This window comes from Pituophis catenifer, unplaced genomic scaffold, assembly GCF_029215685.1.
Source record: "Pituophis catenifer annectens isolate HBS135680 unplaced genomic scaffold, rPitCat1.0.hap2 SCAF_7, whole genome shotgun sequence".
In the NCBI taxonomy this organism is placed as follows: domain Eukaryota; kingdom Metazoa; phylum Chordata; class Lepidosauria; order Squamata; family Colubridae; genus Pituophis; species Pituophis catenifer.
In genome coordinates this window covers 89,433,407-89,459,823 of record NW_027256887.1, presented here as the reverse complement: position 1 = coordinate 89,459,823, position 26,417 = coordinate 89,433,407, and the positions used below count along the sequence as shown (strand labels likewise).

General features: G+C 45.6%; 3 protein-coding genes across 3 annotated transcripts; 1 reads left to right on the top strand and 2 right to left on the bottom strand.

The window, feature by feature from the left end:
* Nucleotides 1-204: 204 nt before the first annotated feature.
* LOC139319148 (C-type lectin mannose-binding isoform-like) lies at nucleotides 205-4,193 on the bottom strand. The gene is made up of 5 exons (XM_070946851.1): nucleotides 4,136-4,193; nucleotides 3,200-3,294; nucleotides 2,098-2,238; nucleotides 1,735-1,849; nucleotides 205-272 (listed from the first exon to the last, which is right to left on the bottom strand). Exons 1-5 carry the CDS (start codon nucleotides 4,191-4,193, stop codon nucleotides 205-207), a joined length of 477 nt encoding a protein of 158 aa, XP_070802952.1.
* Nucleotides 4,194-10,776: 6,583 nt separating this feature from the next.
* On the bottom strand, nucleotides 10,777-19,775 carry LOC139319882 (olfactory receptor 1G1-like). Its single transcript, XM_070947933.1, has 3 exons — nucleotides 19,666-19,775; nucleotides 18,782-18,919; nucleotides 10,777-11,731 (listed from the first exon to the last, which is right to left on the bottom strand). The coding sequence occupies exons 1-3, from the start codon at nucleotides 19,773-19,775 to the stop codon at nucleotides 10,777-10,779; spliced, it is 1,203 nt and encodes a 400-aa protein (XP_070804034.1).
* Nucleotides 19,776-20,147: 372 nt separating this feature from the next.
* On the top strand, nucleotides 20,148-26,066 carry LOC139319443 (C-type lectin galactose-binding isoform-like). Its single transcript, XM_070947323.1, has 5 exons — nucleotides 20,148-20,205; nucleotides 20,326-20,417; nucleotides 21,815-21,955; nucleotides 22,887-23,001; nucleotides 26,005-26,066. The coding sequence occupies exons 1-5, from the start codon at nucleotides 20,148-20,150 to the stop codon at nucleotides 26,064-26,066; spliced, it is 468 nt and encodes a 155-aa protein (XP_070803424.1).
* The last annotated feature ends 351 nt before the right edge of the window (nucleotides 26,067-26,417 follow it).

Genomic DNA, 26,417 nt, shown 5'->3' with positions numbered 1-26,417 from the left:
GCCATGAAAAAGTCTTGAGTTGTCAGGAATGCAAAATAATTGAGGTCAGTCACATAAAGACAGAATTTATTTGACCAAAATCAGATCCGAGCTACAGAAAGCAAGCAAAGGGGTGGAGAAGAGAGATTTTGGCAGGGCTTCGTTGCTTTTCCAGGCTTCACCGGGTGTTTACCTCACCCTGGAGCAGGGAAAGGGCAACTGGCACTAGTATTTGCACTCGCAGATGAAAGCACGCAAGACATCGCAAGGATGATCGTTCCAGTACTTGAAACCTGGGCAGAAAAAGAGAAAGTAGTGAGTAGTGACTCCTTCAGAGTCCCTGAAGAGTATTTCAGTGGCTCCTCCCTCATTTGCCAGTGGGGGTGGTGGTGGTGGTGGCATGAAGATAGCAGAGGTGGAGAACTTCATGTGCTGAGATGGACTTACCTAGCCATCAAGTCAGGCCAAGTCAACCAGAATTTTCTGACAAGCTCTGCTCCACTACAAGAGGGCATCAAAGAGCTTTTCTGACCCATCTCTTTGGCATGTAAAAACTAGGTGGAGTATTGATTTCACAGTTAAGGCTGCTACTTTGCCTTTTTCTTTTCTTTTCTTTTCTTGCAATATCCAAAGGGCACCCCTGGATGATGGATATGGACAGCAGTATATTGGCTTGCAAAGATGTCCCTCAATTAGACATCATAGCTTGCCCAGAAGAGCAAGAGCAATAGCACTTAAGACTTAAATACTGCTTCATAATGCTTCGCAGCCCCCTCTAAGTGGTTTACAGAGTCAGCATGTTGCCCCCAATAATCTGGGCCCTCATTTTATCAACCTCAGAAGGATGGAAGGCTGGGTCAATCTTGAACTGGTCAGAATTGAATTGCTGGCAGTGAGTAGTGAGTTAGCCTGCAATACTGCACTCTAAACCACTGTGCCATCGTGACTCCTGAGCATGAGTGTGCTGTGGTTGCACTTCTAGCACGCTGGCTGAAATGTGCCAAAGCTGGCTGGAATTGTCCTGACCCTTCAGGATGGGAGTCTTCTTGTAGCATGGATGCAACAGAGGCTCGTAGCCTCACCTGCATCTTCTCTACTTCACTGGAAAGCACAGGAGGAAAGAGTTATTCAAATGTTTCTATGGAATGTAAGACCAATATAGATTTAGCTAGCTGAACAACCACAGGACTTGCTCAAAAAATGTCCTGATATATGGAGGGTGATGTTCCCTTGAATGAAATGGATCTAGCCTTGTTGGGCCTCCTGTTCTCCACCCCTAACCTGGACTTCACTCTTCAACTATTCAACTGAGCACGTTTAGATGGATAACCACTGTGATTGGTCTACCCATCTGTCAAACCACTCCTCCTCCTCCTCCCCAACCTGGTCCCCCCCCTTCAGGAGAGCAGCTGATGGTGATGTTTGGGGGAGAGCAAAGAAAACCAGTGCATTAATTGTTCTCTTCTCTAAACGCTCTAAGTGAGTAGGTTAAGATGGAGATGGTTGGTTTAATGATGGTGCTGTAATAATTAAGTTTGGGTTTTTGAAGAAATGGTGAGTTCCATTTTTGTTTATCCCATGGGTGTTTTGTATTCCCTTGGCTGTATGGAGGGTCAGGCTGTGAGAGCTTAGAATCTAAGGAGGTCAACCAAGGTCATCCGTTGGCCACTGGTGGGGGTTCCAACTTGGATGAAATAAGTCCTCATTGTTGAAAGTGCATCTTCAACACCTCCCCCATCCCCCACCTTGGCTTACCTGTCTGGGCTATGAGCTCAACGCAATACTCATTCTTCTGCTGGTTGTTGGGCTCTCCTTCACCCCAGGCTAGGTAGTTGGTGGAGGATCTGTCTGTCCACACCCAGACACCTTTCTGTAACGAAAGGGAAGCCACGTTAACATAGGAAGAGGCTCTGGCTATAGAGGGCCCTGGGCAGAGAGAGAAAAGATGGCAGCTTTCAAGGGACAGGTCATATAGAACCCCCCTCCCTCTCTTTCTCCATCTAGCTAATCGATCTTAGTTGATCTGGAACAACTAACCAGGGTTAAACTTGGCGAATGCCTCTCCTACTTCAGCTGGACAATCGCTACGCAATTCCTTGACAAATACAAAGGATCTACCTTCTGGTCATAATTCAGTCCAATCCAGACATTGTCCTTCTTTGTGAGATAGTCAGAGACATACTCAGCCAAGTCAGCTGACTCTGCCATGTTGTGGATGGAGGCGAGATGGCAGCCTGGCTTTAATTTCCTGCAGAACATCTGGGAAGAGCAACAACAGAGAAAGGCACTTATTCAGCAGAGAAGGAACGTAACAGAATAACAGAGTTGGAAGGGACCTTGGAAGGGACCTTCTAGTCCAACCCCCTGCTCAGAGCAGGAGACCATTCCGGACGAATGTCCAATTTCTTCTTCAAATCCTCCACCCACAACTTCTGGAGGCAAGGAGTTCCACTGATTCATTGTTCTCATTTTCAGGAAATTTCTGCTTAGTTCTAAGTTTCTTCTCTCCATGCTTAGTTTCCACCCATTGCTTCTTTCCTGCCTTCTGGTGCTTTGGAGAATAGCTTGACTGCCCACCTCCCCCTATTCTATGTGGCAGCCCCTCAAATATTGGAACACTACTTATTCTTTTCATTAAACTAAACCTACCCAATTCCTGCAATTGTTCTTTATATGCTTTAGCTGCCAGTCCCCTAATCATCTTTGTTGCTCTTTTCTGTAGTCTTTCCAGAGTCTCGTGTGTGTGTGTGTGTGTGTGTGTGTGTGTGTGTGTGTGTGTGTGTGCATGAGAGAAAACAGCAGGCATCTGATTGCATCATCCTAGCCACCCTCTTCAGTCCGTTGACCATCAAGGATGTTTTTCCTGATACGTTGTTTAAAATCTGAGATCCTCATCAGAATAAAGGAGGTCTGAAGATACTAGTCAGAGTTGCCATGAGACATCAGGAAATTGCTTGTCTACAAGACAGTCACTCAACCCTGAAGTTCGACATTGTCCAACAGATACTGGTCATGAAAGCCTAAACCAGTATATCATCCATAGAATACTTGCATTTCATATTATTTTAAAATCATGACCTTTGTTATCTTTTCATGCACCTACCCTAGCGGCCTTCCACTTCTGCCCAGCCAGAGTGTGTACTTGGGAGCTATGCAAGGCTCTGGCCAGGCTTTTCCCATGCCTGGGTGAGGAAATTCACAGACACACAACATTTCTAACCTCTGCGTCATTCCAGGTCTTGAGTTGATCATTGAGCTTGTAGCAAAACCCATTCATGGGCAGCCAATCATCGGGACAGCAACAGCCTTTCACTCCTTTGGGGGAAGAGAGAAAGCCCAATGAGAGGATGGCCAGGAGAAAAGGAGAAGGTAGAGGAGACAGCTGGGTCTGCAGAACATTCTTGACCTGTTGAGTTGCAAACATCTTTGATGACAATAAACAGAAATTGATTTGGGTTACAGACGCAGTGGCTGCATTTGCAAATTTCCAAACTTGGTTGTTGATGATCAGTGGCTAAGTCATATCTGACTCTTCACAACCTGATGGACAATGGCGTGTCATCCCTCCCATCATCCATTACCCGAGACTCCTGTTCATTGCATTGATGGCATTATCTAACCATCTCCTCCTCTGTTGTCCCCTTCTCTTTTTGCTTTCCAGCTTTCCCAGCATCAGGGTCTTTTCCAAATAGCCCTCTCTTCTCATTTGATGGCCAAAGTATTTGAGCTTCAGCTTCAGTATCTGCCCTTTCAAAGAAATTTAGGGTTAGCTTAGGTTAATTTTCTTCAAGCTGAAAGTCTTGTGTGAATCTTTCTGCTTTGGCTGGTGTATCATTCAGTGAATTGTGTAAATGTGCTAAGCCTGAAATTGGATTCCTTCAAGAACCAGGCTGTTGACTGGGGCAAAATATGGGAATCACGTGGTTCAGTTCTGGAGGATCTGTAACTGCTCAAGAGGTTTCAGGAGAGATTATTGATGGGACCACTCCAATGCAAGGAGTGGGAAGCACTAAACTTGTAACGATAAATGCATGTATATTTTGCCAAGCTTTTCACTGTTAATTGTGTTCATGATTGTGAATTTTAATTGTACGAAAGGGATTCAAATGCAAGAACTTTAGCCTCTATGAACATGAGAGACCTTGCTTGGACTCACCACTCAGAGAGATGGCCACAATCAGCAAACCGAGACTCACAAAGGAAATTTGCCCCATGCTTTTCCTCCCTTTCCTGCAGAGAGGAAAAATAGCAATAGCACTTAGCCTTATATACCGCTTCACGGTGCTTTATAGCACTCTCTAAGCAGTTTTATGGAGTCAGCATATTGCCCCAAAACAAACTGGCTCCTCATTTTACCAACCTTGGAAGGATGGAAGGCTGAGTCAACCTTGAGCTGCTGAGATTCGATCTGCCAAATTGCAGTCAATCAGCAGCCAGCAGAAGTATCCTGCACTACTGCACTCTCACCATTGCAAAGGAGGGGGAGCTAAGCTTCTTAAAAAGCTCACTCAGGAAGGGAGACCATCCAACCCAGGATCAAGCTGAGAGTTCAATAGTTTGTCTACAGTTTTGCACTAGCCCAGCTGGACCCCCTTTCTCTCACCGTGGTCATGAAACACCCTTGGTGGGTCACACTGGATTCTGCATTGCTATGTAATCAGCAGGAGGCTCCCTTAGAAAGACTCTTCTGTGGATCTCTCTCTCTCTCTCTCTCCCAAAGATCACCCAATTGATCCCTTGCTCCCTGCCTGAGGGACCATCCCACAGAGCCCCTTCTGAAATCTGCAGCAACTTTAAAGAGGTCCCTTCAGATGGAGAGAGACTCCCAGGAGTGATCTGATGCAAGGACCTCACCTGCCATGTTCCCCCAGGTGGGAAAGCAGCACTCACCTGTCAACTCTGGGTCCTTGTCTGGGGTGTTGAAGCCCAACTAAACACCCCGAGGTGGAGATTGAAGCAGGATGATGTGGCTCTGTGCAGAAGGAGGACATGGGGAGGTTCCCCTCAGCCAGGTCTTTTATATCCCCAAACCGCAAAACCCACCAACATGAACATCAGGGTGTCATGTGTGGCCCCCTTTCCCCATTACTGGCTTAAACCCCCCCAGCAGTTAGAAACACAGACAGTGACATGTGTACATAGGTTGCTCTGAAGCTTTCATAACGTAGCTGTCATTTCAGCCAGTTGGCATGTCCTACATGCTTTGTTTAGTAATATTTGAGCAATATTTGTGAGTCTATGGTTTTGCTCCCGCCCTGCATGCATTGTGCCTAGAGCACAGTGGGAGTTACACAAAGCAAGCCATGCCTCTGGCCTCGTGTTTTCATGAGGCTTCTCCTCTGCTTAGCCCAACTATCTCACCCACGCATTCCCACGCAAAGCTATTTAGTTTATGTGTTTAGCAAAGCTGATTAAGGAGGAGGAGGAGAGGACAGCAGGGTTTACTTGCTGCTTTGCAAACATTGGTGATGATAATAAATTGTAACTGACTTGGGTTCTCTCTAACTGTCCCTGTTCCCAAACTGCACAGTGGCCAGTTATCTCTGTTTCAATTCTTTCGCCTGCCTAATTTTGCTTTACTGGCATCCTTGCAATAATTACTTTCCCTTTTGAACTCCAAATTTTATCATTTACAGCTTCTGGCTTTTCCACTTGTCTTTTTCGTCTTATGCTGCATCTTCCTGCAGCCAGATTGCATCTACACATTTCATGCAGAATAGCAAATGCAATCATTTCTTTTGAGTCTGCTGAGCTGCTTCATCGCTAATTCATTTCCTGAATGTGCTTGAACGTTGACAATTGCCAACATTTTTGTGGTTTGGATGAGATCCACACTTGCTTAATATCTGCCCCATTGCTTGTCAGGAACACCCTGTTTGTCCATTCTGACCCTAATCTTTGATCTTCCCCAGACACCTCTTGAATCTGCATAAATGTTTCCTGGTTTTATCCCAATGCAAGGCTCCCAAATTTGCTCCTGCTATTGCAACTGGAGGCTGAAGGCTGCCAGCTTTGCAAAATCTGCCTTGCAAAACGGGGAAGAATTGAGCCCCTTTTTTAACCCCCCCCCCCCCCGGCTTTGTTGCCTGTATTGTAAAAGACACACAATCCCCAAGCTCTATCCTGGGAGGCAGGAGGGATTCAGCTAGCTTTTTAAGAGAACCTTTGGAAATTGGCATACCTGGATTCCTTGCAGGTCATAAGATGCAAAAATACACTGTGACTTCAAGCAGCATCAGAATATCCTTTGCACAGGTCATTAAATAACAGAAGATTATGTTGCGAAGGTTGTTGAGAGTGTGGTCGCGCGACAGTTTCCACAATTCTTGGAGGAAACATCCTATCTAGATCCGTTCCAGTCGGGTTTCAGGCCTGGACACAGCACGGAAACGGCATTGGTCGCGTTGGTTGATGATCTCTGGAGGGCTCGGGACAGGGGTTGTTCCTCTGTTCTGGTCCTGTTAGACCTCTCAGCGGCTTTTGATACCATCGACCATGGTATCATGCTGCACCGGCTGGAAGAGTTGGGGATGGGGGGCACCGTATTACGGTGGTTCTCCTCCTTTCTCTCCGACCGGTCGCAGTTCGTGTTGGCAGGTGGGCAGAGGTCGACCTCAAGGCCTCTTATATGTGGAGTGCCTCAGGGGTCGGTCCTCTCGCCCCTCCTGTTCAACATTTATGTGAAGCCGCTGGGCGAGATCATCCGTGGCTTTGGGGTGAGATACCACCAGTACGCTGATGACACCCAGCTGTACATCTCCACCCCAGGCCACCCCAACGATGCCCTTGAAGTGATGTCCCAGTGCCTGGAGGCTGTGCGGATCTGGATGGGGAGGAACAGGCTCAGGCTCAACCCTTCCAAGACTGAGTGGCTGTGGCTCCCGGCATCCCGATATAGTCAGTTGACTCCATCACTGACTATTGGGGGCGAGTCGTTGGCCCCCACAGAGAGGGCTCGCAATCTGGGAGTCCTCCTGGATAGGCAGCTGTCCTTGGAGGAACATCTGACGGCTGTAACCAGGGGGACCTTTTGTCAGGTTCGCCTGATCCGCCAGTTGCGGCCCTTTCTTGATCGGGATTCCCTGTGCACAGTCACTCATGCCCTCATCACCTCTCGCCTTGACTACTGCAACGCTCTCTACATGGGGCTCCCCTTGAGGAGCACCCGGAGGCTCCAACTGGTCCAGAATGCAGCAGCGCGGGTAGTGACGGGAGCAGCCTGGCGCTCCCATGTAACACCGCTCCTGCGCGAGCTGCACTGGCTCCCGGTGGTCTTCCGGGTGCGCTTCAAGGTGTTGGTTATCACCTTTAAAGCGCTCCATGGCATAGGGCCTAGCTATCTTCGAGACCGCCTGCTGCCACCGACAATCTCCCATCGACCCGTGCGCTCCCACAGAGAGGGCCTCCTCGGGGTGCCATCAGCCAAACAGTGCAGGCTGGTGACCCCCAGGGGGAGGGCCTTCTCTGTGGGGGCACCTACCCTCTGGAATCAATTGCCTCCAGAGATAAGGAGAATCCAAGACCTCGGTGCCTTCCGCCGTGCCCTTAAAACCTTCCTTTTTCAGCAAGCCGGGCTGGCCTAATTTTTTAAGTGTTTTTAAGTGTTTTGTTTATTGTTTTTAATTAATGGGGCCAAATTTATATATGTATATTTTAACTGTATTTTAATATTTGTACTTGATGTTTTTACTTGGCTGTTCACCGCCCTGAGTCCTCAGGGAGAAGGGCGGTATACAAATTCAAAATAAAATAAAATAAATAAAATAAATAAATAAGAACAGAGTTGGGACCTTAGAGGTCTTCTACTCCAATCCCTTGCTCAAGCATGAGACCCTATAATATTGCAGTCAAATGGCTGTCCAGTCTCTTCTTAAAAACCTCCAGTGTTGGAGCACCCACCCACAGCTTCTGGAGGCAAGTTCAGAGGTGGGTTTCAGCAGGTTCCGACCAGTTCTGGAGAAACGGTAGCGGAAATTTTGAGTAGTTCGGAGAACCGGTAGTAAAAATTCTGACTGGCCCCGCCCCCATCTGTTCTCTGCCTCCCGAGTCCCAGCTGATTGGGAGGAAACGGGGATTTTGCAGTAACCTTCCCCTGCCACGCCCACCAAACCACGCCCACAGAACCGGTAGTAAAATAATTTGAAACCCCCCATTGGGCAAGTTGTTCCACGGGTTAATTGTTGTCACTCTCAGGATATTTCTCTTTAGTTCTAGGTTGGATCTCTCCTAGATCAGTTCAATCCATTGCTTCTTGGCTGAGTTGAGACAGTTCAACAGACCTTGTGTGTCATAAGATGGAAAAATCTACCATGACCCTCAAGCGGCATCAGGATATTCTATGCACAGGTCAGTAATTAACTTGCCTTTGAGTCTGCACATTGCTGAGTTGAGGAAACAGCCCTTCCTTTTGGTTGCAAACAAGGGTGGCTAGGACCCTGTTGGGCTAGGACCCCCCTGCTCAGGGCTACCAGGAAGTTCTAACAAAATGAAAGATGAGTACCTCCATCTCAAGGTGCTTCTGTACCAGAAAATGAAAACTGAAACTTTGCTTAAATATAATGCTATTTGGCATCAGGATGTGCCTGATGTTTGGCCCCTGGGTGAGGGGGGGAGAGATCAATAGACTTAGAAGTCTTTGAGAAAAGGGGAGGCTATGCCCAAAGGGCAGCACTGTTATGCACTGTTCTGGAGTCTGTGAAGGAATAAACAAAGGTTGAAAGACTTGTGACTTGTGCCTTCGGCTCCCGCACCCTATGAGGGACTCTACCCCCGTACGGAGCAAGTTTCTACTGGAAGGGGGGAGCCCAAGAAGGTCCTTGTTTATACTCCTTGTTTATGCTGACTGTGATGCTGATGGTAGTGTCCACAGGTCATAAAAGGGCCATGGTTTCCCCACTCTTGTGCCATAGAGGGGGGCTATATGGAATTTTTTTTTTTTGTATAACTTTATTGTCATTGTACGTGTATACACAGTATACCCATACAATGAAATTCACTTAACACCCAAAGACCAGGTCCAACAATGGTTGGACATAACATAACAATCCCCAAACACACTCCCATCCTCCACAATTCCCCACCCCTAAACCACCCAAACATCCACACAACAGACCAAGTGATGCTGTCCAACAGCTCACCGATGGTGGCCCTTGAGTTCATTGTTGAGTGCAATTATAGCTCTGGGATAAAAACTATTCAGAAAACGTGTGGTCCGAGTTTTAATTGTCCTGTCTCTTCTGCCAGAAGGCAGCAGTCCAAAAAGATTGTAAGCAGGATGGGAAGAGTCTCGGAGAATGTTATGCAACTTTCTCAAACGGTGAGATTCGAAGATGTTGTCCAGGGCTGTTAGCTGGAGTCTGATGATATTCTGAGCAGTTTTAATGATTCTCTGTAGAGCTTTTTTGTCCACTGCAGAGCTGCTCCCATATCATGCAAGAATGCCGTATGTCAGGACACTCTCAATGGTGCTGCGATAGGAGGACAGAAGTAGATGCTGAGATAGATTTATCTTCCTGAGCATTCTCAGGAAGTACAGCCTCTTCTGTGCCTTCTTCACAAGCATGTTAGCATTCATAGTCCATGAGATACAAATGCCCAGAAATTTAAAACTACCCACCCTCTCCATCTCCTCACCATTTATGTACAGTGGTAGATGTACATCTCTCTTCCTCCTGAAGTCAATTATAAGTTCTTTAGTTTTTGTGGTGTTAAGTGTGAGGTTATTTTCATTACATCACAATGTCAGCCCTTGTACTTCCTTCCTGTAAGCAGACTCATTGTTCTTATTAATGAGCCCCACCACTGTTGTGTCATCCACAAATTTAATAATGGTGTTGGTCTTATACAGAGAGGTGCAGGCATGTGTGTACAAGGAATAAAGGAAAGGGCTTAGCACACAACCCTGGGGGGGCTCCTGTGCTTAGTATCAGAGTTGAGGAATGGTGAGATCCCATCCTTACTGACTGTGGTCTACCTGTCAGGAAATCCCTTATCCACAAACAAATCCTCTGATTTATACCCAAATTGGACATTTAAAAAAACAACCTGTTGGGTAAAATGGTGTTAAAGGCAGAGCTATCATCCACAAATAACAGCCTTGCATATGTCCCCTGTAGTTCCAAGTGATTCAATATAGTATGGACAACAAGAGACATAGCATCGTCAGTTGATCTATTACCCCTATATGCAAATTGGTATGGGTCCAAAGTAAATGGAAGACTAGCCTTAATATAGTTCAACACCAGCCTCTCAAAACATTTCATGACAATAGATATTAAAGCTACTGGTCTATAATCATTAAGGGATACCACTACTGTCTGCTTAGGGACTGGCATTATAATAGATGTCTTCAGGCAGGTAGGGGTAGAGCACTGCTACAAAATAAGAAATAAGAAATACAGAATAAGAAAAAAAAAGGAAATCAAAAGTGTTTTTTCTTTAAAAAAAATAATGTACATAAAGGTACTGATTTCAGAATAGTTTGGGGTGCAAGTAAATCTGCCATTCATTCATTCATTCATTTATTCATTCATTCAGTTTGTTTGTTAACCATCTCACCAACACAGGAACTTATTTTATACAATATAATAGTGAATTCAAAAAGAAGAGTCAAGAGAAAATGCAAACTATTTTGGATGAGATAAAACAGAAAAGAAGACAAAGTAAAGAAATGTCCAGAGAAGAGAAGCATTTCATATCCGCATAGCAGAATATTCCAACAGCAAAGGGTATTTTCCCCCCCCATGGGCTCTTCCCAGACAGCACAAGAAATGTTTATTGTCAATAAATGAATGAAAACTATGCTATTCTCCAGCAGCTGAGAAGCTTCCTCAGGGCCCCCTTCACCTCCTTGTTGCGGAGGCTGTAGATCAAGGGGTTCAGCATGGGGGTGACAATGCAAAACATGGTGGAGATCAAAGTGTCCACCTCTAGAGAGTAGCCAGCACTGGGCTGGTTGTAGTTCACAAAAGCGTTTCCAACAAAGAGTGTTACTACAGCAAGGTGTGAAGCACAGGTGGAGAAGGCTTTGCGCCTGCCAAACTTGGAGCGGATCTGCAGAATGGAGGCCAAAATGTAGAAATAGGACAGGATGATGAGCAGAAGAGGGACAAGGCCCACCAAGGTGCCAGTGATGTGAGTGACCAACTCATTGACAGAAGTATCACTGCAGGCAATTTTCAGTAATGGAGGACCATCACAAAAGATGTGAGGAATCTGGTAATTTCCACAAAATTCCAACTTGGAAGCCAGAGTAGTGTAGATAGCTGAGTCCAGGAAGCCCCAGAGCCAAATGGCCACAAACAGCTGGACGCACAACTTGCCCCTCATCAGGTGGGCATAGTGCAAAGGTTGGCAGATGGCAGCGTAGCGGTCATAGGCCATGACAGCCAGCAGTGCAGGCTCACATCCCGCAAAGCCAATCAGGAAGAAGGTTTGTGCCAGGCACTGGTCGTAGGAGATAGTGTGATGTTTATGTAGGAGGTTCACCAGGATCTTTGGTACCACCACAGAAGAAAGGCAGATATCCAAGCAGGAGAGCTGGCTGAGGAAGAAGTACATGGGGGTGTGAAGACGGGAATCCAGGAGGACCAGGGTTATGATCATGAAGTTGCCCATCAGTGTGGCCAAATAGGCAGCCAGGAACACCAAGAAAAGGTGAACCTGGTGGCTCAAAAGGCTGGAGAAGCCAAGGAGGATGAATTCTGTCCCTTCAGTTTTGTTCTGTGAATCTATGAGGAAGAAAAGGGGACAGCTGGGAAGAGAGAGGAACACATGGAAGAAGCACAATGAGAAAGTGATTAGTTGAGCTTTCAATCTATGCAGAATGAAATTTGAGGAATCTCTTATACCTGAAGATAACCTATATTAAGGGTCAAATATATACAGGTGGATATTTTAGGTCCTTCCTTCCTTCCTTCCTTCCTTCCTTCCTTCCTTCCTTCCTTCCTTCCTTCCTTCCTTCCTTCCTTCTTTTCCTGCCTCCCTGCCCTTTCCTTCCCTCTTGATTTTTGGGGTTTTTTGTCATGCTGAGAAACTCCAAGGAAGATACCTTCCAAGCTTCGTATCAGAACCATTTTGCATAGCCAACATACTTTCCAACTCTATTATTCTGTTATTTTGAATTAGAATTAGCACCAGGGTGATGTCAAGGAAACAGTCAGTCCACTAAAGAAAGAAGACAGCAAGGAAGTGACAGGCAGCAGAGAGAAAGCAGAGCTGCTCAACTCATTCTTTGCATCAGTCTTCACCCAAAAAGAAACTGTAACCCATAACTGTAAAATATAGACTAGAAATATTTTTTTAAAAAAGCAAGAAAATGGTAAGAGAACACCTGTTAGATCTTGATGAGTATAAATCACTAGGGCCTGACGGATTACATCCCAGAGTTCTGAAGTAGCTGGCGGATGTTAAGTCAGAACCTTTGTATCATATATTAAAAAATCTTGGAGCACTGGGAACTACCAGAGAATTAGAAAAGAGCTGATAAGGTTCCCAACAGATCTGTAAACTTCTAGAAACAATTGAAGTTATAACTAGTCAGCGTGGGTTTCTTAAAAACAGATCTTGCCAAACCAATCTTATTTCATTCTTGTACAGAGTGATAAATTAGTAGACCAAGAAAATGCTGTGGACATAGTATATTTAGACTTCAGCAAGGCATTTGACAAAGTAGACCACAACCTACTTCTTGGTAAACTAGAAAAATATGGGATAGACAGCATCACCACTAGATGTATCTGTAACTAGCTGACAAACCATACTCAGTGAGTCAACTTTAATGATACTATATCTACATGGAAGGAAGGAAGCAGTGGGGTAGCACAAGGTTCCGTCTTAGGCCAAGTACTCTTCATTATCTTAATAAATGACTTAGATGAGGGAATAAAAGGGGAACTCATCAAGTTTGCAGATGACACTAAGTTGGCAGGAATAGCCAACACTCCCAGAAGACAAGCTAAAGTTCTTCATAGACTTGAATGATGAGCTCTATCCAACAACATGAAATTTAATGTGGAGAAAAGCAAGGATTTACACCTAGGCAGGAAAAACCAAAGGTAGAAGTACAGATTAGGAGAAACCTGGCTCAAGAACAGTAACTGTGAGAGGGACCTTGGAATCCTCATGGACGATCAATTAAACATGAGACAGCCGTGTGCGGCAGCAGACAAAAATGGAAACACAATCCTTGATTGTATAAACAATCATAAAATCAAAATCCCATGAAGTATTAGTACCACTTTATAAAGCCTTAGTAAGATGACACCTGGAATATTGCATCCAGTTTTGGTCACATTACAAAAAAGATATTGAAACTTTGAAAAAAAAGTGCAAAGAAGAGCAACTAAGACGATTAAAAGCCTGGAGAGAAAAACATATGAAGAACAGTTGCAAGAGTTGGGTATGGCCAGTCTAGAAAAAAGAAGGACGGGGGGGACATGATAGCAGTATTCCAGTATTTGAGGGGCTGCCACAAAGAAGGGGGGGGTCAAATTATTCTCCAAAGCACCAGAAGGCAAGACAAGAAACCATGGATGGAAACTCTTCAAGGAGAGAAGCAACCTGGAATTAAGAAGAAACTTCCTAACAGTGAGGACAATTAACCAGTGGAACAGAAGTTGTGGATGCTCCAACCCTGGAGATTTTTAAGAAGAGACTGGACAGCCATTTGTCTGGGATGGTCTAGAGTCTCCTGCTTGAGCAGGGGGTTGGTCTAGAAGACCTCAAAGGTCCCTTCCAGCTCTATTCTGATTGATTGAAGGCCCATTTGGCTGTAGTCACATTTTTCCATTTCAGGGTTCCTTCTCCCTCCTAATCTCAGTAAGTTCTTTAAATTCTCTCAATAAATGTGAGGCTCAGCCCAGCCGAAATTATGCCCTTGAATATGTTGTAATCTCCATGGGAGATGAATGCTTGTCTTACTCTCAGCTTCAACACAGAAGAAGGCTACCCTTTCTTGCTCTTCAAAGTCCTAAAAGTCTTGGTAGGACACTACCTCTGTTCCCTTCCAAGTTGAAATTGAGGATGCTGGATGGACCACAAAGCGACCCACCTGTGCTGGTTGACCTACCCTCAGAAGACCTCAGCTGTGGCAGAAGAAGAGTCATCTTCTCCCCAGTTCTCCCACAATTGGCTTTGGACACAAAGAGATGAGAGGTGGCTCAGCCAAAACTCTGCCCACAGAGCAGGAAGGGAGATGTTTAAAAGCTCAGTCTCACAACAGAAGCAACACTCCTGGTTCCTGCATTGTCTGTGACAGGTGGTAACTCATGGGGGGAAATGTGCCTTGGTGTGCAGGCCTCGAGCATATTCCTGCAGGGAGTAGAGCTGAGAGGAGACTCAGCCATGACCCTCTAGGGGGAAACTCACAGCTGGGGCTTGTTAGCTGGCACAGGGTTCATTAAGTTGTACCAGGGCTGGGGGAGACAGTAGAAGAAAGAGAGCAAAACTGGCTACGTTCTACCTGGAAATGCAGCTAGTCAGGAAGAGAAATCAGAATTCAGCTCTCACTGTAGTTTGTAGCTGGTGTTCCAGAAATGAATCCATTTTATCCATTACATAAAATGTAATGTTTAAATCCTCCCTCCCTCCCTCCACAACAAAACCAGCAAGGGCCATTGTCTTCTTGCTAAGGCTCAAAGTTCAGTGCCTGAATGTATAATGTATAATTTTGATTAGTGTTATATATTATATTAACCAAGCAGCATAAAAGACAACACCTGACTCCATAAAAAAAGAAAAGAAGGAAACCAGAGAAAGATGTTGGTGCACGTGAAATCCTCACAACTTTTACCTGGTCAGGGAGACGAGCATAACCCTCCATTCTTGGAGCCAAAGATGATCCCCTATGAGGTTCAACATAGGAGGACAACATGACCCAACTCGGTGCTTCTCTCTTGTCTCTGTTCCCAAAACACAACGACCTGTTTTACATGGGTAACTTCTGAGGTGGTCATCCAAGAGTCCACTGTTAGTTATCCCAGAATCCCAGTGGCCATTTCCCCCATCCCACTAATGGGTTTATCATCAACTCCCAGGAAAACCTCAACCCTGAATGGAACGATGAATTTCACTTAACTACGACTTCTGTCCTTTCAAGTCTTGCTGGGATGTCTCATTGTGCTTCTCCTGAGAGCAGTAGAGTGTTCCTGGGAAGGATGAGCAAAGGATGCTGGGAGTGTATGTATCCCACCTACACAACTAAATCAGTTTTGGGGACAGGAAAGTGGTGCTGAGATCCAGCAGATTCCCAACACTCCAACTGAAGGGAAATGAACATGCAAGAAAGCATCGTAGCATCAATGGATGTTCTTGAGCTTCAAACCTCAACAATTTTCTGGCTTTGCACAATAAACATGCTGGGCAGATTTTATTTGAGCTTCTGGCCCATCAGAAGGAGCAAAATCAGATCCAGGCTACAGAAAGCATCCATTAAACCAGGGGTCTCCAACCTTGGCAACTTTATGATGTGTAGACTTCAACTCTAAGGTGACCAGACGTCCCGCTTTTGGCGGGACAGTCCCGCTTTTGAGCAATTTGTCCCGCGTCCCGCGGCGTTTCAAAAAAGTCCCGATTTTTCTTGAGCCCCAGCTGATGGCTAGAAGAAAAAAAAACTGTTTAAACTCTTGCCCGGGGCTTCAAAGGGCCGCCCTACAGGCAATCAGTGTAAAGCAGTTTTTTTCCCCCTAGCTAAGCTTCAGAAACGAAAACGAAACCGAAACCAGGGTCTTTGGTGCAGCGTGACAAAATGAGGCAGAGAGAGATTTATTTTTATTTTTATTTTTCCTCCCCAAAAAAGGTAGGTGAAAAACTGCAAACATGGGAAATTTAGGAGGAGAGTTCAAGATTTTAAAACACAAAGGAAAAAAAGCTGTATTTAACTAGGGAATTGTAATAATTGAGATACTATTAATTGTATATTGTGTTGAAAGCAGAAATGGTTAAGTTGTGGTTCGGAGGAATATATGGGAGAAATTATTTGGTTTATTATTATTGGTAAATATAATTAATTGATTTGTAAGAAATTGGATTGCATGGAAATAATTGGAATATTCATGTTCATATTGATTAATATACAAAAAAGATAGTTTTATAACTAATTGATTTATATTAAAATGTTGAATTTGTATTAAACAACTGTATTACATAATTACATAATTAAACAATGTGAGGATGGATATAAAAATAGATGACAATGGGAAGGGGTATAATATAGAATAGAAGGGAAAAATTGAATTTGATTAAGATTAGAGATGAGGATGAAGGGTAATATTGGTTTTTTTAAAAAATAGATGAGGAATAAATATGGCAAAAAGGAAATATAGAAATTGTAAATTTAATTGAAATGACTAAACGCTGTTTAAATTTGTGAACCAGCCAAATATTCTGTTCAAAGAAAATACATTGTATGTTTGTATGTGTGTTTCTAATTATTGCTATTTATTCATATTTGTTCTCTTTTATTCTTTAAAGTTTAACAATTCATTCTTTATCTTAATATCTTTATATTTGCTTGGGGTTGGCTTTCTTCCCTTTCATCTTTTTTATTGTACAGCAATCTTTCTCCTCAAACCTACCACCTCTCTCTTTTCTTTCCTTCTTACTTTCTCTTCCCCCCACCCTCTTTTTCTCCTCCCTACTTCCTCTTTCTTTCTCCTTCTCCTCCTCTCTTCCTCCCTCTCTTACCCTCACTCCTACTCTAATTTCCATTCCTTCATCCCTCTCTATTGCTGTAATCCTTTAATGCATATGGACTACTCAGAGGGCTGAAAAAGTTATTTTTGACTGGTCCTCACACTTTTGACCAGTCCTCGAACTTACGACTGTCCTCACATTTTACATTTTTGCCCTATCTTGTCACCATGTTGAAGAGAAGCAGTTGTGAAATGAGTGACATGGTTGTTAAGAATAATAATAATAATAATAATAATAATAATAATAATAATAATAATAATAATAATAATAATAATAATAATAATTTTATTTCTATGCCGCCCTTCTCCCGAAGGACTCAGGGCGGTGTACAGCCTATTTAAAAACACAAATGCTGCACGGGCATAAATGTGAGGATGGTCATAAGTGTGAGGACCAGTCAAAAGTGCGAGGACCTGTCAGAAATGACTTTTTTCAGCCCTCTGGTTAGTCCTTTTGTGCATATGGACTACTCAGAGGGCTGAAAAAGTTATTTTTGACTGGTCCTCACACTTTTGACCAGTCCTCGAACTTACGACTGTCCTCACATTTTACATTTTTGCCCTATCTTGTCACCATGTTGAAGAGAAGCAGTTGTGAAATGAGTGACATGGTTGTTAAGAATGCTGCACGGTCATAAATGTGAGGATGGTCATAAGTGTGAGGACCAGTCAAAAGTGTGAGGACCTGTCAGAAATGACTTTTCAGCCCTCTGAGTAGTCCCTATACACATAGCCATGGCCACCCGGTCACATGACCAGGTAGCCACGCCCACCCAGTCACATGGCCTCCAAGCCACGCCCACACAATAAGCCACGCCCACAATGGTGTCCTTCTTACCAATGTTAAAATCTGTTCACCTTACCCTATAGACATAGCCATGGCCACCCGGTCACATGACCAGCTAGCCACGCCCACCCAGTCACATGACCAGCTAGCCACGCCCACAAAATAAGCCACGCCCACAATGTCCCTCTTTACCAATGTTAAAATCTGGTCACCTTATTCAACTCCCAAGTCCACAAGTCATAAAATTGCCAGGGTTGGAGACCCCTGCATTAAAGAAAGGGGCATAGAGCAGAGATTACAGAAGGGAAGGCCTTGGTTGCTTCTCCAGGCTTCATCAGGTGCTTTTCTCACTCCGGAGCAGAAGAAATTTGCACTAGAACCTGCACTGGTGGATTTATGTTGGCCGGGGGGGAGGGCAGAGGGAGAGAGAATTTGCTTTGCTTCAGGATTTCTGGTCCTGGTTAACAACCTGGAAGAAGCTTGTTTGCATCACTAGATTTGGAACACAGTGAAGGCACACAACTTGACTTCTGGGGGTTAATCAGATTGACCGATTGATAACAGTGTTCCCTAATCTTTCGAGGTTGGTGGACCAGAGAGGATGGCGGTGGCTGCAGGGGTGGGGAGAGAGGGCGTGGTTTCATGCACACACATCACTTTCCGAAATGCAGCTTTGCACGCCTGCACTTGCACACTCACCTACCACTTCTGTGGCTGGCTCCAAATGCGTGGCGGCCCCACACCGGGCTGTGGACCGAGAGTTGGGGACCCCTATATGGAGTCTGTTTGGCACCACTGTCCACTCTGAATCCAAGGATGACCCTTAAGTGCTGGTACCACCTTCCAGTCCCCACACTCACCCCCACTGCCTGGTCATCAGAGCTCGGAGGCCCCAGATTTCACCTCTTTCTGCTGAATGCCAAGTGATTCTTCAATAAACTCCCTCACCTATGAGAGGGGAGAGAGCCATCATGGCCTATTGACAGAAGGACTCGCTTCCTTGTTCTTTCTCCTCTTCTTCCTCCTTGATTTCCTTCCAAGGGGAAGAAGGCAACTTTTGGCTTGTGGCACAGAATGTCTATCCTTTGTGGTGCTCTCTCGATCGATTGTTAACCTGCCAAAGACCAACAAAACTGCTGCTCTGGGAGTTTTGGGGATCCCTGTTAAAAGCCCTGAGATCCTGCAGACATGGCACCTGGGTTGTCTCTCTTCAAGGAATTTATTTGGGCACCAGCAAACATTGTCCCATGGCAACTAAATTGAATTGAAATATGAGAAAAAAATCTCCCAGGGGGTAAGATCCGCTTAACAGTAGAAGATTTACCCTCTGAAGGTGGTGGGTTCTCCATCTTGCAGGCTGGCCAGAGTAGGCTCCAGAGATGGTGGAACTGATTTTCCTACATCTTGCAGAGGATGGAGCAGGTGAGTCCCACCAACTACATAAGGTGATGACCCTGTGATCCTGGGTGAAGGTTCAAGGGCAGCCAGCCCAAAGTCCCTCAGAAGGGAAGTGGTACAACATGCTGGGTTACAATGGCTCCTCTCCCTTCATCTCTTCAACATTTCATCACCAAGTTGATCCCAGTGGAGAGATCCATGCAGGGGGCAGAGCAGCATCTGGCTGAGAGATCGCACTGGGCCAAAGGCTCAAAGGTCACAGCATATTTGGCCAAGAGAGAAATAGGACATGGTCACCCAAGCAAGAAACACCTTCTACTTTCGAAGCAGTTCATCCTTGACAGGAAGTGAATGTGCTCCCTCAGAACTTTACAAGAAAGTTTGAAATGGGCCACAACCCGTTCAGAACCAGGCCAGGAAAGCAGCAGATGAGCGAGCATGCACACAAAGCTACATTTATGAGCATGATGTGCATGCGAAATCATCCCCTCTTCCCTCACCTCTGCAGCCACTGCCACCTCCTCTAGTCCACCAAGCGAGAAAGCCTGGGGAACACTGTTATCAATCAATCAATCAATCTGATTAACATCCAGGAGTAAATGTTCTGTGCCCTTATCATGTCCCAAATTTAGTGTGCAAACAAACTTCTTCCAGATTGTTAATCAGGACCAGAAATCCTGAAGCAAAGCAAATTCTCTCTCCCTCTGCGCTCCCCCCCGCAACAGAAATCCACCCCCTTCCTTGTCTATAAATGCCTCCATTCTCTTTGCTGGAGGGAAGCCTGGAGTTGCCACTGAGCAGACTTGCTACCTGTGGAGGCAAAGGGACAGGTGAGTGCGGCTCTCCCACCTGTGAACACCTGACAGGTGAGGCCCCTGCACCAGTTCGCTCTGCGTCTCTTTCTCCATCTGAAGGGACATCTTCCAGGGGGCTGCACCTGATGTCCAGGTTCCAGCAGGGGATCTGTGGGAGTCAGGGAGCAAGGGGTCTCTGGGGGGATCTCTGGGGAAGAGAAAGAGATGGACGGGAGAGACTTTCCAGGGGAGGCCCCTTCTGCCCTTTACGGAGCAATGCAGGATCCACTGTGACCCACCCAGGCTGCTGGATGACCAAGGAGGGAGAAATTACATCCAGCTGGGCAAGTGAAAAAGTGGAAACCAAAGTTTGGGGTTCCCAGCTTGGTCACAGGTTGGATGTTGGATCGCCCTTCCTGAAGAGTCCCTCCCAAGGTCCTTGCTCCCCCTTCTTCTACTCTACTCGTTGCTCTTCTCTGCAGGGAAGGAAAGAAGACCATGGGGCAATTCCTCTTTGTGAGCCTGGGCTTGCTGGTCGTGGCCTTCTCCCTAACTGGTGAGTTCCAACTGGGTCTCTCATTTCTGGAGAGGCCAAAGCTCTTGCATCCTCCTCCACCCCCACCACTTCCTGCTCTCCTGGCCGTCTTCTCATGGGGCTTCCTCTCTTCCCACACAGGAGCCCCAAAATCCTGTCTCGAAGGATGGTACTCAAGAAATCAGCGTTGCAACAAACTCTTCGAGGAACAAAAGAACTGGAATGATGCTGAGGTTAGAAGTGCTGAGTATCTGTGAATCTCCTAGCCCAGGCAGAGGAGAAGACGAGGCAGAGCCTTGAACAGCCCCCAAGTCCCTCTGACTGGGCTGAAGTGCAGGGCCACTAGGCTCTGTGCGTGGAAAGGTAGCAAGGACCATTGTCTTAGGACAGCCTGAAACACAAGTATTCTCTGATGATATGCTGGTCTGGGCTTTCATGCCCGGTATCTGTTGGGCAGTGCTGAGCCTGAAGGTTGAGTGACCATAATCTAGACAACAGATTTGGCAACTCTGGTGGCATCTTCAAACCTCCTTGCCTCTGAAGTGATGGGAATCCGAGAGTTGACCTCCTGAGTCTAGATCAGGAATTTATTTATTTATTTATTTATTTATTTATTTATTTATTTATTTATTTATTTAATTTTATTTGTCAAACTTGTATAAGATAACAGATATAAATACAAACATGATTATGAATACAGAAAATTGATACGAATAAATGGGGACAGTAGGACAGTGACAGTGAGCACTCAATTGCTCAATTGCTCAAGAGCTGCAGAATCTACCAAAAGTACACATATAGACTGGGTGAAACCAGGTTTAATAGCAGGAACTGTAAGAGGAATCTCGGAGCCTTAGTGACAGCCAATTAAGTATGAGCCAGCAGTGTGCAGCGGCAGCTAAAAAAGCCAATGCAATCCTAAATTGCATTAACAGAGGGATTCAATCAAGATCAAGTGAGGTACTAATACCACTCTATAAAGCCCCAGTAAGACCACACCTAGAATGCTGCATCCAGTTTTGGTCCCCACACTAGAAAAAAGATGTTGAGAGTCTAGAAAAAGTGCAGAGAAGAGCAACCAGGATGATTAGGGGACTGGAGATTAAAACATATGAAGAACGGTTATATGAACTGGGCATGGCTAGTCTAGTGAAGAGCAAGACCAGGGGAGACAGGATAGCATCTTCCAATATCTGAGGGGCAGCCACAGAGAGGAGGAAGGGGGTCAAGCTGTTTTCCAAGGCACCCAAAGGCCAGACAAGGAATAATGGATGGAAACTGAACAAGGAGAGATTCAACCTGGAAATAAGGAGGAATTTCCTGACAGGGAGAACAATCAACTCATGGAACAGAAGTTGCCTTCAGAAGTTGTGGGAGCTTCATCACTGGAGGCTTTCAAGAAGAGACTGGATTGCCATCTGTCTGAAATGATGTACGGTCTCCTGCATTGGTGGGGGGGGTTGGACTAGATGACCTACAGGGTCCCTTCCAACTCTGTTATTCCATTAAGAGCATCTGAGGGGAGTCAACACAGTCAGGACATGGAATCAGATTCCCTGGCTCTTTTCTCACTTTCACAAACTAACACCCGCAAGCACATTTGCCTTTCTCCCTTGTCGCTTTATCTCAGGCATTCTGCCAGAAACAAAACGCAGGCTGCCACCTCGCCTCCATGCAAAGCACAACACAGAGAGATGACATGGCCGATTATGTCGCAGAGAATCTCAAAAGTAGTCAAAGTGTCTGGATTGGACTGCATGATCCCAGTAAAGTAGGTCTCTTTCTGTTGCTAATGTTCACAAATCCATATTTACCATTTATGTGAGGCTTTTAGAAGGATCGTCCAATGGGAGGTCGGGATCTCTCTGATAAAAACTCTCACCTTGGACAAAACCTCTGAAAAATGTTATTGACTCCAATGCTGTCTGTCATTCCTCCCACCAACCATTCAGGCCCACTTGGAGAACTGACTGGTATGTTTAAAGCCACAATGGGCCCAATTCTCCTCTGACCCCACCCCTCCCCAATGTCAGGATCCAGGCCATTTCACACACTCAGCCCCTCCTTCAGTCTGCCTTCCTCTTTATGGCCCATTGAATGGCCCCTGAAGCTTCTTCAAACTCTGGTGGGTCATTAATTTGGGGACTGCGAGTCCCAACCTGGGAGGATTGTCCTTTCTTCCCCTTCATTTATTTTGCGCAGAAATTGCTCATTTCTCTTACCAACAGAACATCTCGTGCTCTGTTGCATTTTCAATTTGTGAAAGACGCTTGATCGTAGAGAAAAGAGGACATTTCCTTGGAATTGAGCTCAGTTCCTGGTGACTTTGTGAATACAAGTGTTTTTTTCTTTTCTTTCTTTCTTTCTTTCTTTCTTTCTTTCTTTCTTTCTTTCTTTCTTTCTTTCTTTCTTTCTTTCTTTCTTTCTTTCTTTTTTGTGGCAACAACATAGTTGTCAGGGCAAGAAATCAGGAACCAAGGTTGCTCAAATGAGTACAAGTTTAATCCATGCTAGCCCTCTACAAGAATCTGAACAGTCACCATGTGTAACTCTCCTCAGCTGCTCCAGATCAACCGAGATTGAGGGGAGGGAGGGAGGGAGAGAGAGACTCTTAAAACCTGACAACTTTCCTTTCTGATCTGGACCCTGAAGAGCTGGAGCCTCTTCCGCAGTTGGCTAACATGGCTTCCCTGTCATTACAGAAAAGTGAATGGGAGTGGATAAACAGATCCAGATTCTACTACCTAGCCTGGGCCGATGATCAACCCGAACCCTCGAAGAACAACAAATTCTGTGCTAAGCTCGAGAAAGAAACAAGTAAGCCAAGGTGTTGGGGAAGCAACTGTGGTGCAATTCCAGCAAGGATGAGGATCTTGGAGCCCTGGCAACTGATGGCCTTACCTCAGCGGTGAAATGCTACCAGTTAGGGCCAGTTCGCCCGAACTGGTAGTAATTGCTACCATTCGCCCGAACCGGTAGTAAAAAAAATGCTTTAAAAAGTTTTTTTTAAAAAAGTTCCAAAGATCAGCTGGGTGACAATCAGCTGGGTGACAATTGGCAGAGGGCAATGTCGAAATTTTTTTTATTTTATTTTTTAGCATTTTTTTAACTATCAATCAGCTGTGAGAAAATCAGCTGTGCCAAGGTCTGTGAGATTCCTGCTTGTTGCAGGGGCCATTTTGTGTGAAGTCCTGCTGCTTTTACATTATGTGTGAGTCAGTTGTGCAGCCACACCCACCTGGTCACATGACCACCAAGCCACACCCACCCTGTCACATGATCACCAAGCCACGCCCACAGGTCCAGTAGGGAAAATTTTTGAATTTCACCATTGCGTTACCTTATTTATTTATTTAAAACACTTACATAGCAAAACCTACCTTATAACCTACTCCCAACAAAAGTGGGAGTGGTTATACCAAAAAAATGGTACAGAAACTGTAGTATAAATCAAACAAAAACAAAGACCTGGCACCGAATCTGATTTCTGATTTGAAATCAGCCAATATTCTCCCAGCCTTTTGGGGGAAAAGCTACACCCTCCAAGGCTAAAAGGGTAGGGCTTGGTTGAACTTCAGAGGGAACAGTTCTCCATGGGGCGGGGGGGGGTTGCTGAAAGGAAGGCCCACTTCCTAGCTCCCATAAGGTGGTAATGCTGAAAAGAAGGCACTAGGAGAACACCCAATTTACCTGGGTAGGATGGGTAGATTCGCTTAGGGAGAGGGGGCCCCCAGATAATCAGCGCAAGGCTTTAAGGCTAAGGACCAGCACTTTGAATTGCGTTCGGAAAGAAATGTGAAGCCATTGCAGCTTTCCCAGCAGAGATCTTATGGAGGCAAACCTAGAAGCCACCGTTGCCGTACACACAGCTTTATCCTGGTCCAGAGAATGTTTCCAGGTGGACTTCAAGGGCAGCCCCATCTATAGCACATTGCGGCAACCAAGGCACAAGTTACTGTGAGCAAGGCCTCAAGTGAGCAATTAGTTCATTAAATGAATTTGTTAAAAGGATCCCCTAGCTGTAGCTGACCCCTTACTCCTCAAGCAGGAGCCATGACCCCCAAATCATGCACTAGCTCATGGTGTCACCTGCACAATGTCAAAGATGAAGTATCAACCAGTTCTGGGGGGGTGGAGGCAGAAATCCAGAGCCACTTTGTCTTTGTAGGGTTGAGTTGAAGCTGGTTCCTCCCCATCCAGACCCTTATATCCTCCATACGCTCAGCCAGCACCTCCATTGCATCACCTGTCTGGCTAGGGGTGGAGAGATATAATTGGGTATTGCCAGCATACTGGTGATACCAAACCGCAAACCTACAAATGACCTCTCCTAGTCGTTTCATGTAGATGTTGGAGGAGTGATGAAAGGCTCAAACCCAACTCCCACCCCACACTACACCTCACCTCTCCTACCTAACTGTCTGGAACCAGCCATGAGGTAGGAGGTAACCCATCCACAATCCCTGAAGCAGGTCCAGAGTGGACAGCAGTTATGCAAGTTAAGAAAAGAGGAAATGCCCCTCTCACAAAGGCAGTGCCACCAACTCTCACAAAAAGACATTAATCACCTCTTGCACCCAACCACATGGCACCTCCCAGGAGGCCTTAACAAACCAAGAGGGACAAGAGTCCCTCACAGAGCTTGCCGAGCTCACAGACACAAGGATCCTGCCCACTTCTTGAAACACAAGTGGTCTGAACTCCACCAGGTAGCAAGGCTCAAACAGGTCTCCCTCACCTCCAAAGGGCCTGCCAGCCAGAGTTCAACTCCAAGGCAAGGCAAGTGACTTTATCTCACAGAGGTCAAGAACGTTCCTCATAGTGACTTTGAAAGGGCTGCCCCGGTTCCTGCTTACCTGAAGATGCAGAAGGGTGGATAAATCATTAGTGTTGCTGCTCTTGTCATCACAACATAGAACCACATATGGGCTCTTACATGCATCTGTCCGGCCTCACTCTTTGCCTTCCTCCAGTTCTGCTCCATCCGACTCTTATGTCGCTTCATCCCTCTGAGCTGCTTGGTGAACCATGGTTTATCCCTTGGATCAGTGAGCTGTCACAGTCCACATTCTGTACAGTCAAGGGAACACAAAATGCCCATGGGACACACCATTAAAAATGGAAGCCATCATTCCTTCATGAATTGCAGTTGTTTATGAAAATAATTACAGGACCACCAGCTCATCATAAAACAAACAAGCTCCATCTTAACCTGCTTCTGAAAGGCTGTCACTCTCACAGGAGACCCCGGTTTATGTTCTTTCCTGCTTAAATATCCATCAATCTTCTTCCCCAGAGTTCCCCAATCTTTCTGGCTCTGTGGACCAGCAAGTGGGGGGAGGGGAGGGGAGGGTTCTGTGCTGGTTCCATGCTGGCAAATGGAGTGTGTGCAGACATGTTCGACCTCATGCAAGTGTGGATGTGTGCCTGTGCTTGTCTCCCACTTCCACTGCCCAGTTCTGAATCTCTCTTCGCCCACTAGTGAGCCAGTGCCCTGGTGTTGGGGACCCCTGTCTATCCCATCATAGTCAGACAAATCTCGGCCACTAAAAGACTAGAGAAGAGAAAAGTTGACAGATGCCTCCTACACTTCAAAACCAAATACAAGAACAGCCTAAAAACCCCAGACAAAATTAACTCGGTGGTTAGCTACGTTATCTGGGTTGCCACAACATGCTGAGCCCTAAGACAGGTGAGGTTCTCCACCTGTGGTGTCCTCATGATCTCCTAAGAATGAGGGAGAAGCCATCAAAATGATCTTTTGGGACTATGAAGGAGTCACTTCAAAGGGGGAATCAAATCTTTCTTTTTCCTGCCCAGAATATTTCCAATGGAGTGATTCGAACTGCGAGGAGCTGCATCCATTTCTCTGCCAATGCTGATAGCTCCTTTTCCTGCTCCACAGTGATGAAACCTGAAGAAACAAGGAAGCCCCCCTGACTGCCAAAATCTCCCCAATGCACCCCTTCGCTTCATGGATGTTTTATGTAGCTTGGATCTGACTTTGCTCCTCCTGATGGGCCAGGAGGTCCAATAAATTCTCGTCTTGATTGACAACCTGGAAGAAGCTTGTTTGGGTCATTAGATTTGGAATACAATAAGGGCACACAATTTGACTCCTGGAAGGTTAATCACATGATGGATGGATGGATGGATGAATGGATGGTTGGTTGATAACATACATTCTGATATTTCTGATTCCATATAATATAATGTTTTGGCATCTCTAATAA